General features: G+C 45.9%; 1 protein-coding gene across 2 annotated transcripts in view; it reads left to right on the top strand.

The window, feature by feature from the left end:
- The first annotated feature begins 330 nt into the window (after positions 1-330).
- The window catches only part of TMEM192 (transmembrane protein 192), a 44,962-nt gene continuing 30,655 nt past the window's right edge, over positions 331-14,637 (top strand). For both annotated transcript variants that reach the window (XM_054030419.1, XM_054030420.1), the window contains exon 1: positions 331-521. In XM_054030419.1, coding sequence (XP_053886394.1) covers positions 477-521 — 45 coding nt within the window. In that variant the 5' untranslated portion in view covers positions 331-476. The remainder of the gene's footprint in view (positions 522-14,637) is intronic.

Below are 14,637 nucleotides of genomic sequence, written 5' to 3' on the forward strand. Positions count from 1 at the left end.
GAGGTATCTTCTAACCCTAATATTGTATGATTCTAACACTATAATAAATATCAGCTGGATCAAACCACCGGCAAAGCTCAAAGCCAGTTGCCGGGTGTTGCACGCGGTTTCCCAGCCAGCCAAGACATTACAGCCCAGGCGTGCGCACCAGGGCCGAGCCCCGACCTCCCCGTGCGCTAGCTAAGACAGAACCGCTGCTGGCTCGGCTAAAGCAGCCGCGAGCCGGCGCAGAAGAGGCAGGTGGGACCCAGCTACCTAGAAATCACCGACAGGGAGCGCCGGCCGGCGGGTGGGGCGCGGCTGGCGTGGGGGCGGGCTTAAAGCCGCTAGCGGCAGGGGGGCGGACCTAGGCCTTAACTGCACCAGCAAAACCTCGCCCGCCCGCCCCTTGCGGGAGGGGAGTCGCCCATTAATAGAGCTGGGGACGGCAGTGGGGGTGCTACTGCCGGGGGAGCCCAGCCTGGCAGCTGGCGGAGATGGCGGTGGAAGCAGCTGCGGGGCCGCAGCGGGACCTGGATAACGTGAGTATCGGGGCGCAGTCTGGCAATGAGGGCTCTGCCCGGCTGGCGCAGCACGCGGGGGTCCCCGAGGGGTCGCGGCTGTGCGGTGTGCGGGACCCCGGGCTCGGTGGCAGCCCCCTATAGCGTCCATTCCGCAAATGCAGGCTTGGAGGCAATCGTTAGATTCCCTGGGTTTTCACTCTTGGCTGCGCCTGCCTTGCCTCTTAGGAGCATGGGCCCGTGGGTCGGGACTCTGCACGGGAAGTCACGGGGCTGGGTCCTCTCTTGGCCAGCCCCGCGCAGACTTCTCATCATGTGACATGTACCTCAGTTTCCCCAACTGCACAGTCAGACTAATGATTCTACTCTTGCAAAAGTGCTCTGGAGGCTTTTTTAAGAAACAGGCGAGAAGTTCCTATAACAACAAACTAGCATCCAGCAGGTAATGTTGCTGATTTACTCTCTCCCCCACCCCCTTGGTTTTTTAACTATTAGTTATTTTGAAATGACTTAAGAAATCTTCCCCACAACGTGGGTCCAACGGAGTACAAGTAATTGACACATGTCTTTTAAACTGATGTGTTGGAAAACCAAAAGGCAGCCTGAATCTGTTTGCTTATTAGAAAACCAAACAGATTCATTATATATACAAATTATACCAAAGTTTATTCAACGAAAGACTTCTCTGTTTGTGGTTTTGTGTAGCTCCTCAGTTTTCAGAACACTATATGGGCTCAGGAGGCCTGTGGGGATTGATGCAAGGGGGGAACTCCCATAGTGAAGTGAAATATATGTGGTGGGGTGGGTAAACAGGATTGAGAGCAGCTAAAAGATAACTGTAGGTGGATCAAATGGGCTTTTGTACGAAGGAGTGGTGGTTATGTTAAACTCCAAAACTGAACAATTTAAAACTCATTCTGAAAAGGCTTTTAGGACAGAGGCTTTTTATTTATGTTCCTACATAATCTTTTCCTGTTGTCCCATTTGGGCTCTAATGGGGAACACTATTTGCGCTTTTTTTTTTTTTTTTTTTTTTTTTTTTTTTTTGTAAGCATGTAAAATACTGATTGGTATTTTGATGCATGATTGATTTTTTTCAAACAACATCACTTGTAGGGGATACCACTTTTGTGTGTGTGTGTGTGTATATATATATGTATGTATGTGTATGTATGTATGTGTATATAAACACAGAAGCAACTTCACTGCATAAACTTAAGTAACACCCCCAACCCCCACCCAAATTATAGATGATTATCTATAGTACCAAACTTGGTAATGCTGCTTCCTTAAGAAGGATGTGGAGGAAGTGGAATGGCCATGAAACTTAAGTTCTCTATTTAATACACAAAAACAACAAGGAGTCTGGTGGCACCTTAAAGACTAACAGATTTATTTGGGCATAAGCTTTCGTGAGTAAAAACCTCACTTCGGATGCATAGAGTGAAAGTACTTTCACTCTATGCATCCGAAGAAGTGAGGTTTTTACTCACGAAAGCTTATGCCCAAATAAATCTGTTAGTCTTTAAGGTGCCACCAGACTCCTTGTTGTTTTTGTAGATACAGACTAACACGGCTACCCCCTGATATTTAATACACAAAAGACTCTGACCTTAAAATGTATAAGCTGTTGATATAGTACAGTGCCCTTCGAGAACAAGACCCGGGCCTTCCACGATGCCTGAGCTCAAAAGGTAGAGAAATAACCTACTGACCGCTATATGTACCTACATGCCTCCAGCTTCCATCCAAGACACATCACACAATCCATTGTCTACAGCCAAGCCCTAAGATACAACCGAATTTGCTCCAACCCCTCAGACAGAGACAAACAGCTACAAGATCTTTATTAAGCATTCATAAAACTACAATACCCACCTGGGGAAGTGAGGAAACAGATTGACAGAGCAAGACGGGTACCCAGAAATCACGTACTACAGGACAGGCCCAACAAGGACAATAACAGAAAACCACTGGCCATCACATACAGCCCCCAGCTAAAACCTCTCCAGCGCATTATTCACGATCTACAACCTAGCCTGGAAAATGATCCTTCACTCTCACAGACCTTGGGAGGCAGGCCAGTCCTCGCTTACAGACAACCCCCAAACCTGAAGCAAATACTCACCAGCAACTACACACCACACCACAGAAACACCAACCCAGGAACCTATCCCTGTAGCAAACCTCGTTGCCTACTCTGTCCCCATATCTACTCTGGCAACAGCATCAGAGGACCCACCACATCAGCCACACCATCAAGGGCTCATTCACCTGCACATCCACTAATGTTATATATGCCATCATGTGCCAGCAATGCCCCTCTGCCATGTACATTGGCCAAACCGGACAGTCCTTCTGCAAAAGAATAAATGGACACAAATCTGACATCAGGAATGGTAACATACATAAGCCAGTAAGAGAACACTTCAATCTCCCTGGTCATTCTATTACAGATTTAAAAGTCACTATCATTGAACAAAAAAACTTCAGAAACAGACTTCAAAGAGAAACAGCAGAACTAAAATTCATTTGTAAATTCAACACCATTAATCTGGGCTTGAATAGGGACTGGGAGTGGCTGGCTCATTACAGAAGCAGCTTTTCCTCTCCTGGAATTGACACCTCCTCATCTATTATTGGGAGTGGACTACATCCACCCTGATTGAATTGGCCCTGTCAACACTGGTTCTCCACTTGTGAAGTAACTCCCTTCTCTCCATGTGTCAGTATATAATGCCTGCATCTGTAACTTTCACTCTATGCATCCGAAGAAGTGAGTTTTTTACTCACAAAAGCTTATGCCCAGATAAATCTGTTAGCCTTTAAGGTGCCACCAGACTCCTTGTTGTTTTTGTAGACACAGACTAACACGGCTACCCCCTGATACTTGAGAAATATGCTCCTTTGGCTGAAACCTTGAGAGCTAAGGATTACCAGGTCCAGAAACCTGCACTGATTGTCAGCTTTAGGCGCATGGGACCCCAGTAAGGAGTGAGTGCTGAGAGAATGTGGAATTGGTCAACACTCTGCTCAGCTGATGCAGCAACTCATGGTGTCCGACACAGTCAGGTGGTCAAGGGACATCTACATAGAACACATCACTGGACATCCTCAATACCTGGAGGGATGAGCTGGAGTGCTGATGAGAAGTACAGTCAGGAAAGTAACCAATACTTTCCTCATGGATTGTATTTTCTAAATAACCAACTAACTTAATCCTCAATTACTGAGGGACAATCTCTACTCATTGATATATTTTGCTTTCCACAGCTAAATCCCCGTACAACTTTTCATGAATGATGTACCCGAATATTTGGATTCTATTATCTAAACTGTATTGTTAAATCTATTGACCTAAATTTGGATTGTTGCTAATTATGTACTCTTATGTATCATAACTTTTAAAAACTAACTTTATATTTGTGGATAATATAAGCACTATACCCAGATGTACAGACACTCTTTTCCCAACCTATATATACATATTTTTTTTAACATTAGCTTTAATAAAATTTTAAAATCTGTGCATTTGGCTATCCAGATGCACAATCGCTGCAAACAAAATGTAGATAACTTATGATTCTGGCATGGAAATATGGCTGGAGGGTTTTGGAAGCTGGGGATCTATGGTGTGAGAGTAACTAGAATTAGAATAAAGAGATGCTTTTGTACTCTTGAAACCATAACTGCAGTAGCAAGACACAAATGTGACTTCCCTGCATCTTTCTCCTCCTGCGGGTGCCCCCCCCCTGCTTTGACCTAGAAAGGTAGCCCAGGCCTCAATAAGTGAACTGCACTGTAATGATACCTGTTCTCATAGATCACTTGTCATGCCATCAGGGTATCTTGGAAGCTATCAGATTTAGCCATTCATGTAGAAACTAAGAGTACTATGCTGACTACAGTAGCAAAGATTAATGTTTGAAAACATAGACTTGTCATGGGTTAGTAGCCCTGGTAAGAGGGGGAAGTGATACATACTCGTAGGTATTTTTTGCTGTTAACATGAAATTTGCAAAATTACACCCACATCTTGTACTCTTCAGTCAGTTGAAGTGTGAATATTCACCTTCTGATTTCATTTGTATTATAGTAACATGGGAGCACAGTGTTAGTGCTTTTATTTTGACAGAATGAGTGGCTAGGAAACAGGATGGTAGCTGGAAAGATCTTCAGAGTTGAGTGTTTGTTGTCCTGAAATATAGTGTGGCCAATGCTCATTTTTCATGGAGTTTGATAATGTGTTTCTCTGAAGGAGCATTGACTATTTGTTCTTCACTGGTTTTCACCAGCTGGGAGATGCATAAATCAGTTCCTCAGATTGAGGCTCTAATACTCTCTTCTCCTCACCTGCTCTTCCCCCCCCCCCGGCTTCTTTGGCCCCATAACACATGTTGAAGCTAAACTCAGTTAGAAAATGCCATCCTAACCAGCATTCCTATCCCAGTTAGCTCTCTGTGTACTTCATATGTTACCCAAGCATCAGCCACAGTGAGAGAGGTTATGGGTTGACTTAGCGAGTTGACCAAGCAATATAGTTCTGCTTGTTGTGATTCTGCCATGTTAATTGCAGAGGCTAGTTTTGCTTTCTTTAAGGCAATGATGCAGTCATGTAAGTGTCTGCTCTATTGGCAGAGGAGTTCAGAGTTTTGTGTGGGGTTTTTCTTTCCTTTGCCCCAATGGCTTTCTAAACTTCTTACTCTGCACTTTATCTCCCACAGTTCATCTGTGAACCTTGGTGATTTTCTTGGTTGATGTGGAGTGCTTGGAATGAAGGTGTCTGGATTAGCTTATCAAACCTTGACCTTATATTTAGAGTTGAAAACCTAGGGGGTTCTGCAGTCTTTAGGGACAGACCAGCTTTGGTTGCTCACTGTCCTGGCAGGATGGGTTTTAACACTGCCTGGACAAGATGAGATCAGATCAGCTATTGAACCATTGAAACTGTATGTGACGGTTGAAGTTACTGGGCCCAAGAAATCTGTGGGATTCTGGTACTATGTTGGGCTGCAGCTCCTAGGCCTTCCTGGAAGGCCACATGGTTTCCATCTGAAGGTCTGTTCACCCCTAGAAGTGCTAGGTTCCTGTTATCCATCACTTCATAGCATATGTATGCCCTCCAATGTCTTCTGTAGCAGAAATGGGGAAGGGGACCAGGACTGCGTCTCCGTATTTTTTTTTTTTTTTTGTGATGCATTCTGAAGTCTGTCTTGGCTTGTGACACAGTGTGCTCGGGGGACTAGCTGTATTAGGGTAGGGTTGGAGACATGTCTCAGTATTGTGAGAGAGTCCAGGTGCTTCATATAAAATTATAGTGTAGGTTGTGCTGGTTTTGTTGACTGCTAACCTTACAGTCAGCAGTAGAACCCAGGTGATCATTTTCTTCTTATCTATTTAAGCATGTTACTGATTGAGCAATTCACTACAGATGCCTCTTTAAAATTTATCCTAATGTGGTGTTCTAAGCGGGATAATATCAGAATCTACTGGTAGGGAGGGGAAGAATTTTGGAAGGTGTAGGGTAGTGGGATTCCAGATCCTTTTTAAGGGTGTTGGTGTCCCAATTCTATAGATCCTGAAGTCCTGGCAGTATTATTTTGTGGTCCAGAAGACCTGCATAAACAGACACAACTGATGTAGGGTGATGGTATAATAGTGGACTCGGGGGACGGGGACATTTCTTCTCTTTTTACCCTCTTAGTCTTAATCAACTGGCACTTCTACTTCCCATTCCTATGTGGGCTGCTGTTGAAGGGAGGCTGAGAGGGCCAGGTGGCAGTAGGAGTGGGTAGCCAGCAAGGTGGGTTTGGCCCTTGATATAGGCTAGATCAGGGATGGGTAAACTTTTTGGTCCGAGGGCCACATCTGGGTATGAAAATTGTATGGTGGGTCATGAATGCTCACGAAATTGGGGGTTGAGGTGTGGAAGAGGGTCTGGGCTCCAGCTGGGGGTGTGGGCTTAGGGTCGGGCCAGAAATGAGGAGTTCAGGGTGCAGGAGGAGGCCCCAGGCTGGGACAGTGAGTTGGGGTGTGGGAGGGGGGTTAGGGTTCTAGCTGTGGGTGTGGGCTCTGGGGTGGGGCTGGGTATGAGGGGTTGGGGGTGCAGGAGGTTGCTCTGGGCTGGGACTGAGGGGTTTAGGTAGGGGGATCGGGGCTGGGACAGGGTGTTGGGGCCCGGGAGGGGGTCGGGGTGCAGACTCCAGGCAGCATTTACCTCAAACAGCTCCTGGCAGCAGTGGCATGTCCCCTCTCCGGCTCCTACGCAGGGGCGCGGCCAGGCAGTTTTGCGTGCTGCCCCGTCCCTGCAACATTGGCTCCCAGCCAATGGGAGCTGTGGGGGCAGCATTTGGGAAAGAGCAATGTGTGGAGCCCCCTGGCTATCCCTACATGTAGGAGCCGGGGGCGGGGGACGACGACATGCTGCCGTTTCTGGGAGCCGCACGGAGCCACTGCACACACAGAGCAGGGCAAGCCCCGGACCCTGTTCCCTGGCAGGCGCTCAAGGGCAGGATGTAGCTTGCTCACGCTTGGTCTAGATGCTAGAGTTGTATATAATCCTAGGACTATTGTGATGTTTCATTGCCTATCTTTATGAAAATAGGCTTATAATATCAGTCTGACATAACTGAGATACTTTATGCAAGATGGCTCATGTGAGATATCATTGGAAAGGTTATGATTTACTGAATGATTATCCAATTTGTATGCCTGTATCATTTCTGTATGATGTATCTGTATTTCAAATGTTACTTTGTTACCCCCAACCAGCCCTTCAGGTACAACAATGGAAAACCAGACAGGGCTAATAGGCCATTAGCAGAGACAATAGACTGTGAAAGAGCTTAATCTTCCTTTGGACACTCCAGACAGCCTATGAATAATGGCTGCCACAGCCCTGCAGAGACATTGGTCTGAGTCACCCGTTACTGGACCCACCCCTCAGAATGCCAGTGTTCTTCCACTGGGAGACAAAGGGTTCCTGCCATACACAAGGGCTATATAAGGCAGTGGAGTGACCTCATCGGGGTTCTCTCTTCTGCCTTCCCACCCAAAGAGACACTGAAAAATACCTGGGGAAGCAAGAACTGAACTGGGGAGAGAAGAGTTGAGCCCAAGCTGGAAGGGCGTCTAGTTTGTAAGTCAAGGGTAGGCAACCTTTCAGAAGTGGTGTGCCGAATCTTCATGTATTCACTTTAATTTAAGGTTTCGCATGCCGGTAATACATGTTAAGTTTTTTAGACGGTCTTCTCTATAAGTCTATATTGTATAACTAAACTATTGTTGTATGTAAAATAGACAAGGTTTTCAAAATGTTTAAGAAGCTTCCTTTAAAATTAAATTAAAATGCTGATCTTACGCCGCCAGCCTGCTCAGCCCGCTTCCAGCCTGGGATTCTGTTCACCTAGGCCTGCAGCGGGCTGAGTGGGGCAACTCGAGGTCAGGGCAGAGGACTGGGGTTTGTGTGGAGGTGCAGGGCAGAAGGCTGGCTGTTGGGGAGAGGTCAGGGCAGAGGGCTGGGGGGAGGTGTGGGGGGGTGCAGGGTAGAAGGCTGGGTGTTGGGGGCAACTCAAGGTCAGGGCAGAAGGCTGGGGTGTGTGTGTGTGGGGTCAGGGCAGGGGGCTGAGGTGCTCGGCTCATGGGGTGCTCCCAGCCCCATGCCCTGAGCAGCTCATGGCAGGGGGCTGGAAGGGATATGCCCTGTTCCACCCCCTTCTCCAAGGCCCGTCCCTACCTCTCTCTGCCTCCTCTATAGAGCAGGGAGCATGCTGCCGCTCGGCTCCCCCTCGCAAGGGCTGTCGCCAGCAGGGAGAGGGGGGAGGAGGAGGGGTCAGAATGCACCACGTTGTGGGGAAAAAACTGGGGAGAGGGGGTGCTTGGCTGCTGCAGGACCAAGCTTCTGCCTCCTGTCCCCACAGGGAAGAACGGTGGGCGGGGGGGGCTGAGTGGGGCAGGGGGCCGGGACCCCCACCACCACTCTCCCCTGCAGGGGCAGGAGATAGAAACTTGGTCCTGCGGCAGCCAAGCTTTCCTCCTCTTCCCCCAGCGTGGCGCTTTCCGGCCCCTCCGCCCCCTCCTCTCACTGGGCAGGCAGCGTGCCGCTCAGAATTGGCTCACGTGCCGTAGGTTGCCAACCCCTGTTGTAAGTAATAGTACCTGAGGTCTCAACAGGGAGACAAGTGCAGCTGCCTTTTCAAGACTTTCTGTAATCTGTCTGCAATAATATCTAGGGTGAGAAATACTATCTTTAGGGAAACAAGCTTAATTTGTGTGTTTGGTTTTATTTGCTTAGTAATCTGCTTTGTTCTGTTTGCTATCTTTTTAACCACTTAGTTAAACTTTTCTTGTTTATAATATAACCCAGTTTATGTAATTTCTAACGGGGTAGGGGGCAAGAAGTCATGCACATCTCTCTTCAAGTTGAGGAAGAGGGCAGGTTTTTCTATAGCACAAGACTGTATTATTTTGGGTTTATCTCTCAAAGGGGGTGTGCACGTGAGTGCTGGGGGAGTCCTCTCACACAGAGGTGACTTCAGTTTGTGTCTGTAGCGGGGTGTGGCATTACCTGTGTGTGTGCAAGAGGCCGGAGAGCCTAATTCAGCAAAACCCAGGATGGTTGAGCAGGAGAAGCTCTATGAAATCCCAGTACGTCAGGTGGCATCCCAGAAGGGGGTCAAACCAGTCACAACTATAACCATTCCTTAAATTTGGTTATCTTCTACCTGTGACTTTACTTACTAGTAGGCCTGGCAGAATTGGGTTTATTTGTTTTTGATGTTATCTGCTTAAAACATAATCACTTTTTTATATTTTTCTCAATTTATTCAGTTGCATGAAATCTTGGGAATTATTTAATAGATGTTGAGATTCAAAAACATAAATATTTGTAATGGTTAACAAATTAGCATGTCAAAATATACAAAATAAATATCTTTAAATAGGATATCTCCATTAATTTATTTTATCTCCTAGAACTGGAAGGGACCTTGAAAGATCATTGAGTCCAGCCCCCTGCCTTCACTAGCAGGAACAAGTACTGATTTTGCCCCAGATCCCTAAGTGGCCCCCTTAAGGATTGAACTCACAACCCTGGGTTTAGCAGGCCAATGCTCAAACGACTGAGCTATCCCTCCCCTCAGGCAAAAATAAGTGGTTGTCTATAAATTTTAATTATCAATGGAAATACTTTCTTGGCTTTTGTGTGTACAATGAAACCAACCTTTACTGATGATCTAATTCTTTGTATCCACATACACCTCTACCTCGATATAATGTGACCCGATATAACACGAATTCGGATATAACGTGGTAAAGCAGCACTCCGGAGGGGGCAGGGCTGCACACTCTGGTAGATCAAAGCAAGTTCGATATAATGCGGTTTCACCTATAACGCAGTAAGATTTATTTATTATTTTTTTTGCCTCCTGAGGACAGCGTTATATTGGGGTAGAGGTGTATTAGGAACTCTTCTATAGGCAACACCAGTGGTTTAACCAACCTGGTGCATGAGCACTCTTAACTTCAATTTAAATGGTTTATTTTAGTTTAGTTTAAACATGTTTGTAACAGGCTCAAGATGAAACAAAATAAGCCTCATATAAATCAAAATAAGCATGCATACTGCCTCTTGTGCTTATTTTTATACAAAAATAAAACTTTAGATAGTGCAACTCTGGGTAAACAAGCCCCAAATTGTTGTAAAGCTCAAAGTTCATCTGACTCCTAATCTCTCAACCTGATTAATGGACAAACCTCAATGGGTTGTATAGGTTCCTTAAAACAAATATTCTGTAAATTCTCCTAAATGTATGTGCAGCATAAGACTAATTTCGGGTGGTCTGGAGTATAATTAATTCTTGAGTAAATTTAACCTTTTTAATGTCTTATGTAACTATTTCTAATCTTTATTTAGTAAGGGACTGTGACATTGTGCAGTCTATATGGTTTTATAAAAATATAAGTGAATGTAATGTAACTGGGATATGCTTTGTAAGGTATCATTACAAAGCTCATAATCTACTGAGTGTGATCATCCTATTTGTAGAAATGTACCACTCTTGTATCTAAAACTAGAAATATAAAACATAACTCTGAGGGCCTATTGTAATTATGTAAAGTGTGGGCCATTAAGGATGGTTTGGAATCTTGATGACTCCCATTGTCTGCAGATGGCTGTCTTTACCTGTGAGTCTTCCTGTATATGTGTGTGCTGGCAAGTGAGTAATGAAGTCTTGCAGTGACATGTGATCATGTCACCTGAACTGGAATCCATCTTTAATCTGGTGCTTTTCCAGTGGGGGGGGGGGGGTGGAAACTCAGAGGGACAAAGGGTTCCCGCCTTATGCAAAAGATATATAAAGGGGTGGAAGAGAACAAGAGGAGAGAAGAGCCATCATGAAAAATCCCCTAGCTATCACCTGAGCTGCAACAAGAGCTGTACCAGGGGAAAGAATTGTGCCCAGGCCTGAAAAGTGTCCAGTCTGAGAGAAACTTACTGAAGCATCTCTGAGGGTGAGATTATCTGTATTTAGTTTGATTAGGCATAGATTTGCACATTTTGTTTTATTTTGCTTGGTAACTTACTTTGTTCTGTCTGTTACTACTCTGAACCACTTAAATCCTACTGTCTGTATTTAATAAAATCACTTTTTATTTAGTAACTTACTCAGAGTATGTATTAATACCTGGGGGAGCAAACAACGGTGCATATCTCTCTATCAGTGTTATAGAGGGCGAACAATTTCTGGGTTTGCCCTGCATAAGCTTTATGCAGGGTAAAACTGATTTATCTGGGTTTAGACCCCATTGGGAGTTGGGCATCTGAGTGCTAAAGACAAGCACACTACTGTGAGCTGCCTTCAGGTAAACTGTTTTCAGGCAGCTTTGGGACAAGTGATTCAGACCCTGGCTCTGTGTTAGAGCCAGACAGGAGTGGCTGGCTCAGCAAGACAGGGTGCTGGAGTCCTGAGCTGGTAGGGAAAACAGAAGCAGGAGTAGTCTTTGCACATTGGGTGGCAGCTCCCAAGGGGGTTTCTGTGATCCAACCCGTCACAGGGACTATTAAACTTTCTCTAAAAGTGAAAAATACATGGTTGCAGGCGCAGGGCTAGTAACTTCCACCAGTTCAGTTCGGCTTTCTTGAAAACTTGGAAGCAAACATCTTATTTAATTGAAACCATTCTAACATCTTATAGTGAACGGCTTACTATGGGTTGTCATAATTTAAAAAATATGCTTATTTAAAGTAATCTTGTAATTTACATTTTTAGAAATGGCTTTTTTATCTATCCTGTCTCAAGGGGTTAAACTTAAAAGCACTACATCAGACCATCTAACTAGCCCATGCATAGAAGTACTTAAGTGAAAACATTTGTATTTAAAATTCTAAAAGCAGTATTGAGCAGAAATTTGGTATGCATGTGGGGGGGGGGGGGTGGCAAGTGAAGTAGCAAACTTTCCCTGGCAAGGAGAGAGAAATGAATCATAGCACCTACAGACTCTATGGCCACGTCTACACTAGGGTTTCTGCTGGTATAATAATGTTGGTTACTGGGGTCTGATGTTTCCATATCCGCACAGGCCCTAATATAAATGTAGCTGTACCAGCAAAAGCACTTTTATGCTGGTATAGCTACATCTTGCTTTGCTTGGGCAACTGGTATAAGATCTTTTGCCAGTATAAACTGCTTCTACATGAATAGTGTTTTCCAGTATAGACCCGGCCTAAGTGAGATTTTTTTTTCTCTTGGTACATGTTGACTTGCATATACTTAAATGCATCTGTACCTACTGAAGACAAGGCCTAAGGGAAGGATTCTCCCTGCAGGGGGCCTTTCTGGGCTCAGGACCCATTTTGAAAACCTTGATGGCCTGTCATGACCCAGTGCACTCCTACAGGAGATTTGGGGTGGGAGGGGGTGCAGAGCTAGATTCCAGCCAGATGTTAACAGATGGGGAACCCCCTCCACTGGGAAGTGAGTCTGGGTGGTAAGCTGAGAGATCTCTTCCCCCCCCCCCCATACACAGCTCCCTGCATCCCATGGGGGTGGGGCAAATTAAGGGCTGGGGGACAGAAGGGGCTGAGGTGAAGTAGGGGAAGATCTAGGGGCTGGGAGTCACAAAGCTGGAGTGGGGGGGGGCAGGGCAAGTTATATGGAAGATGTGGGTGTTACATGGCTAAGGGGGGGGGGGGGGTCTGTTGTGTTGGTACATTGGGGGCCAGTTTTTACCAGAGAATGTGACATGGAAGCCAAAGCAGGAGACTACTCTTCCCCCATACCTGTAGAAAGAAGGGGCAGGTTAGGAGGGAATAGCCAGGACCCCCAGAATCCCCACCCACCCCCCACCATCCAAGTGAGCTGCTACATCTAATGCAAACAGATCTACCACTTCCCCCTTGGCTCCTGTCCTGTGGCTTCCCACTGTGGGCTTTGGGACCTCTGGAGTTGCAGCACAACTCAGGTTTGGCCCAACTGCCCCATCATCATGGCAATAGCGGGCTGGCCAGGCCAAATTTGTGTGAGTGGTGTTACCCAATGCACCAAGTTGTAACAATGCTACTCATACAGAGTTGGCATGGCTGCCCCCTCGCCCCCATTGTCATGATGAAGAGGCAGCTGGTCCATATTTGAGCAGTGATGCAAACCTGTGCACCAGGTTGCAGTGCCTATAGCGGAGACCTGAGCCCAACCAGCCCCAACACCTTTGAACTAATTTTGATGACCCAATTTTGTGTTGAAAACCAGCTGTAGGCTCTTATAACCACATACATGAGCCATAAAACCCTTTTGTTTGTCGGGGCAGAATTCCCCTTGCAAACCCTGGAACAGGGGTCAGGAGGGAAGTTTTCTGTTGCTTGCGCTGTATGGTAGGCTTGGCCAGATTAGTCATCACAGGTTAATTTCACCTGGCATGCTGAAACTGAGTGGGGTGGGGGGGAGAGAAGGGAAGGGGTGCCATGGTAACAGTTGACCAAGCACAGCCTTCTCCACACCTTGCATCTGTAGGTATCTGGTGTCACTGGCCACCCAGGGAGCTCTCTGCAGGCCTGTCGTCACAGCTCCACCCGCTGGCTGGGTGTGCGGTGGCCATTCCTGGGCAGGAGCTTTTTACCAGTGGGCTGGTCTCCCTCACAGATGGGGTTTGTCATCCTCATGGCCCTGGCTGGGGATCTGATCTGCCCTGCCAAGACTGCAGCCTTTCTTGTGCCTACAGGGATCTGGTGTCACCAGCTGTGTAGAGCCTGTGCAGTGCTGCTGCAAAAATCTACTAAAATAGATACAAATCAGGAGAGGGAGGAAGGCTAAAAATAAAAACGGATATTAACAAACACATTCTGCCAAGTCTAGGTAATAGGGTTATCTGGGCTGCTATCCAATAGGGCAGCCAAGATTCTTTGTTGGGAGCATCCCAGAATTGGAAAGGGGCTTGCATCACTGCACCCTCGTCCCCTAAGACTCCTTTCTGTGAACCTGCAGGTGCAGCCTAGAATCTCTGTTTTTATTCGTTTGCTTTTAGCATGGCTTACAATAAAGTGAATCAGTAAAACTTCTAATGTAGACAAGGCCATGAGTCTCTTTACAGGTGACCCTGTCCTTAGAAGACCAGACTTCCTCGATCTTCAAAGGTAAAACTAAAGCTGGAAAACTGTCATCTTAAAAAAAAAAAGTGTGTGTGTGGGCGGGGCCACAGATATGCTCATAAAGACCCAAAAAGGCATGTGCCCAACCAGGTTGGTTTCTAAGAAGAATCTCTGCAGTTTCTCCTAATGATACATTGCTAGTACTTTATAGCTGCAAAGAATCTCTTGAATATGAAATATTATGGTGTGTCTAGCTTCCTCAAGTGGAAGAACTACTAAATTGAGAGAGAAGTCTCCTTATTTTCCCTGATGTGGCTTCTATACCACTGTTGCTTGCCATAGCTTTGAGTTGTAAAGTGGCTGGAGGGTTTGATCTCACTGACTTAAATCACCTGGCTTTTTAAATCTTTCTTCAATCTGGTTGAGGCGCTATACATCTAATCTGAACCTATACTTTTGCAATGTTAAATTTTAAGTTGCTGCTTTTAATCACAGTTTACAATCAGTAAAGCAGGGAACCTTGATTTAAATAAGTGACTTTAATCTTGTGTTGCC

Source organism: Malaclemys terrapin, chromosome 5 (genome assembly GCF_027887155.1).
Source record: "Malaclemys terrapin pileata isolate rMalTer1 chromosome 5, rMalTer1.hap1, whole genome shotgun sequence".
NCBI classification, from domain to species: domain Eukaryota; kingdom Metazoa; phylum Chordata; order Testudines; family Emydidae; genus Malaclemys; species Malaclemys terrapin.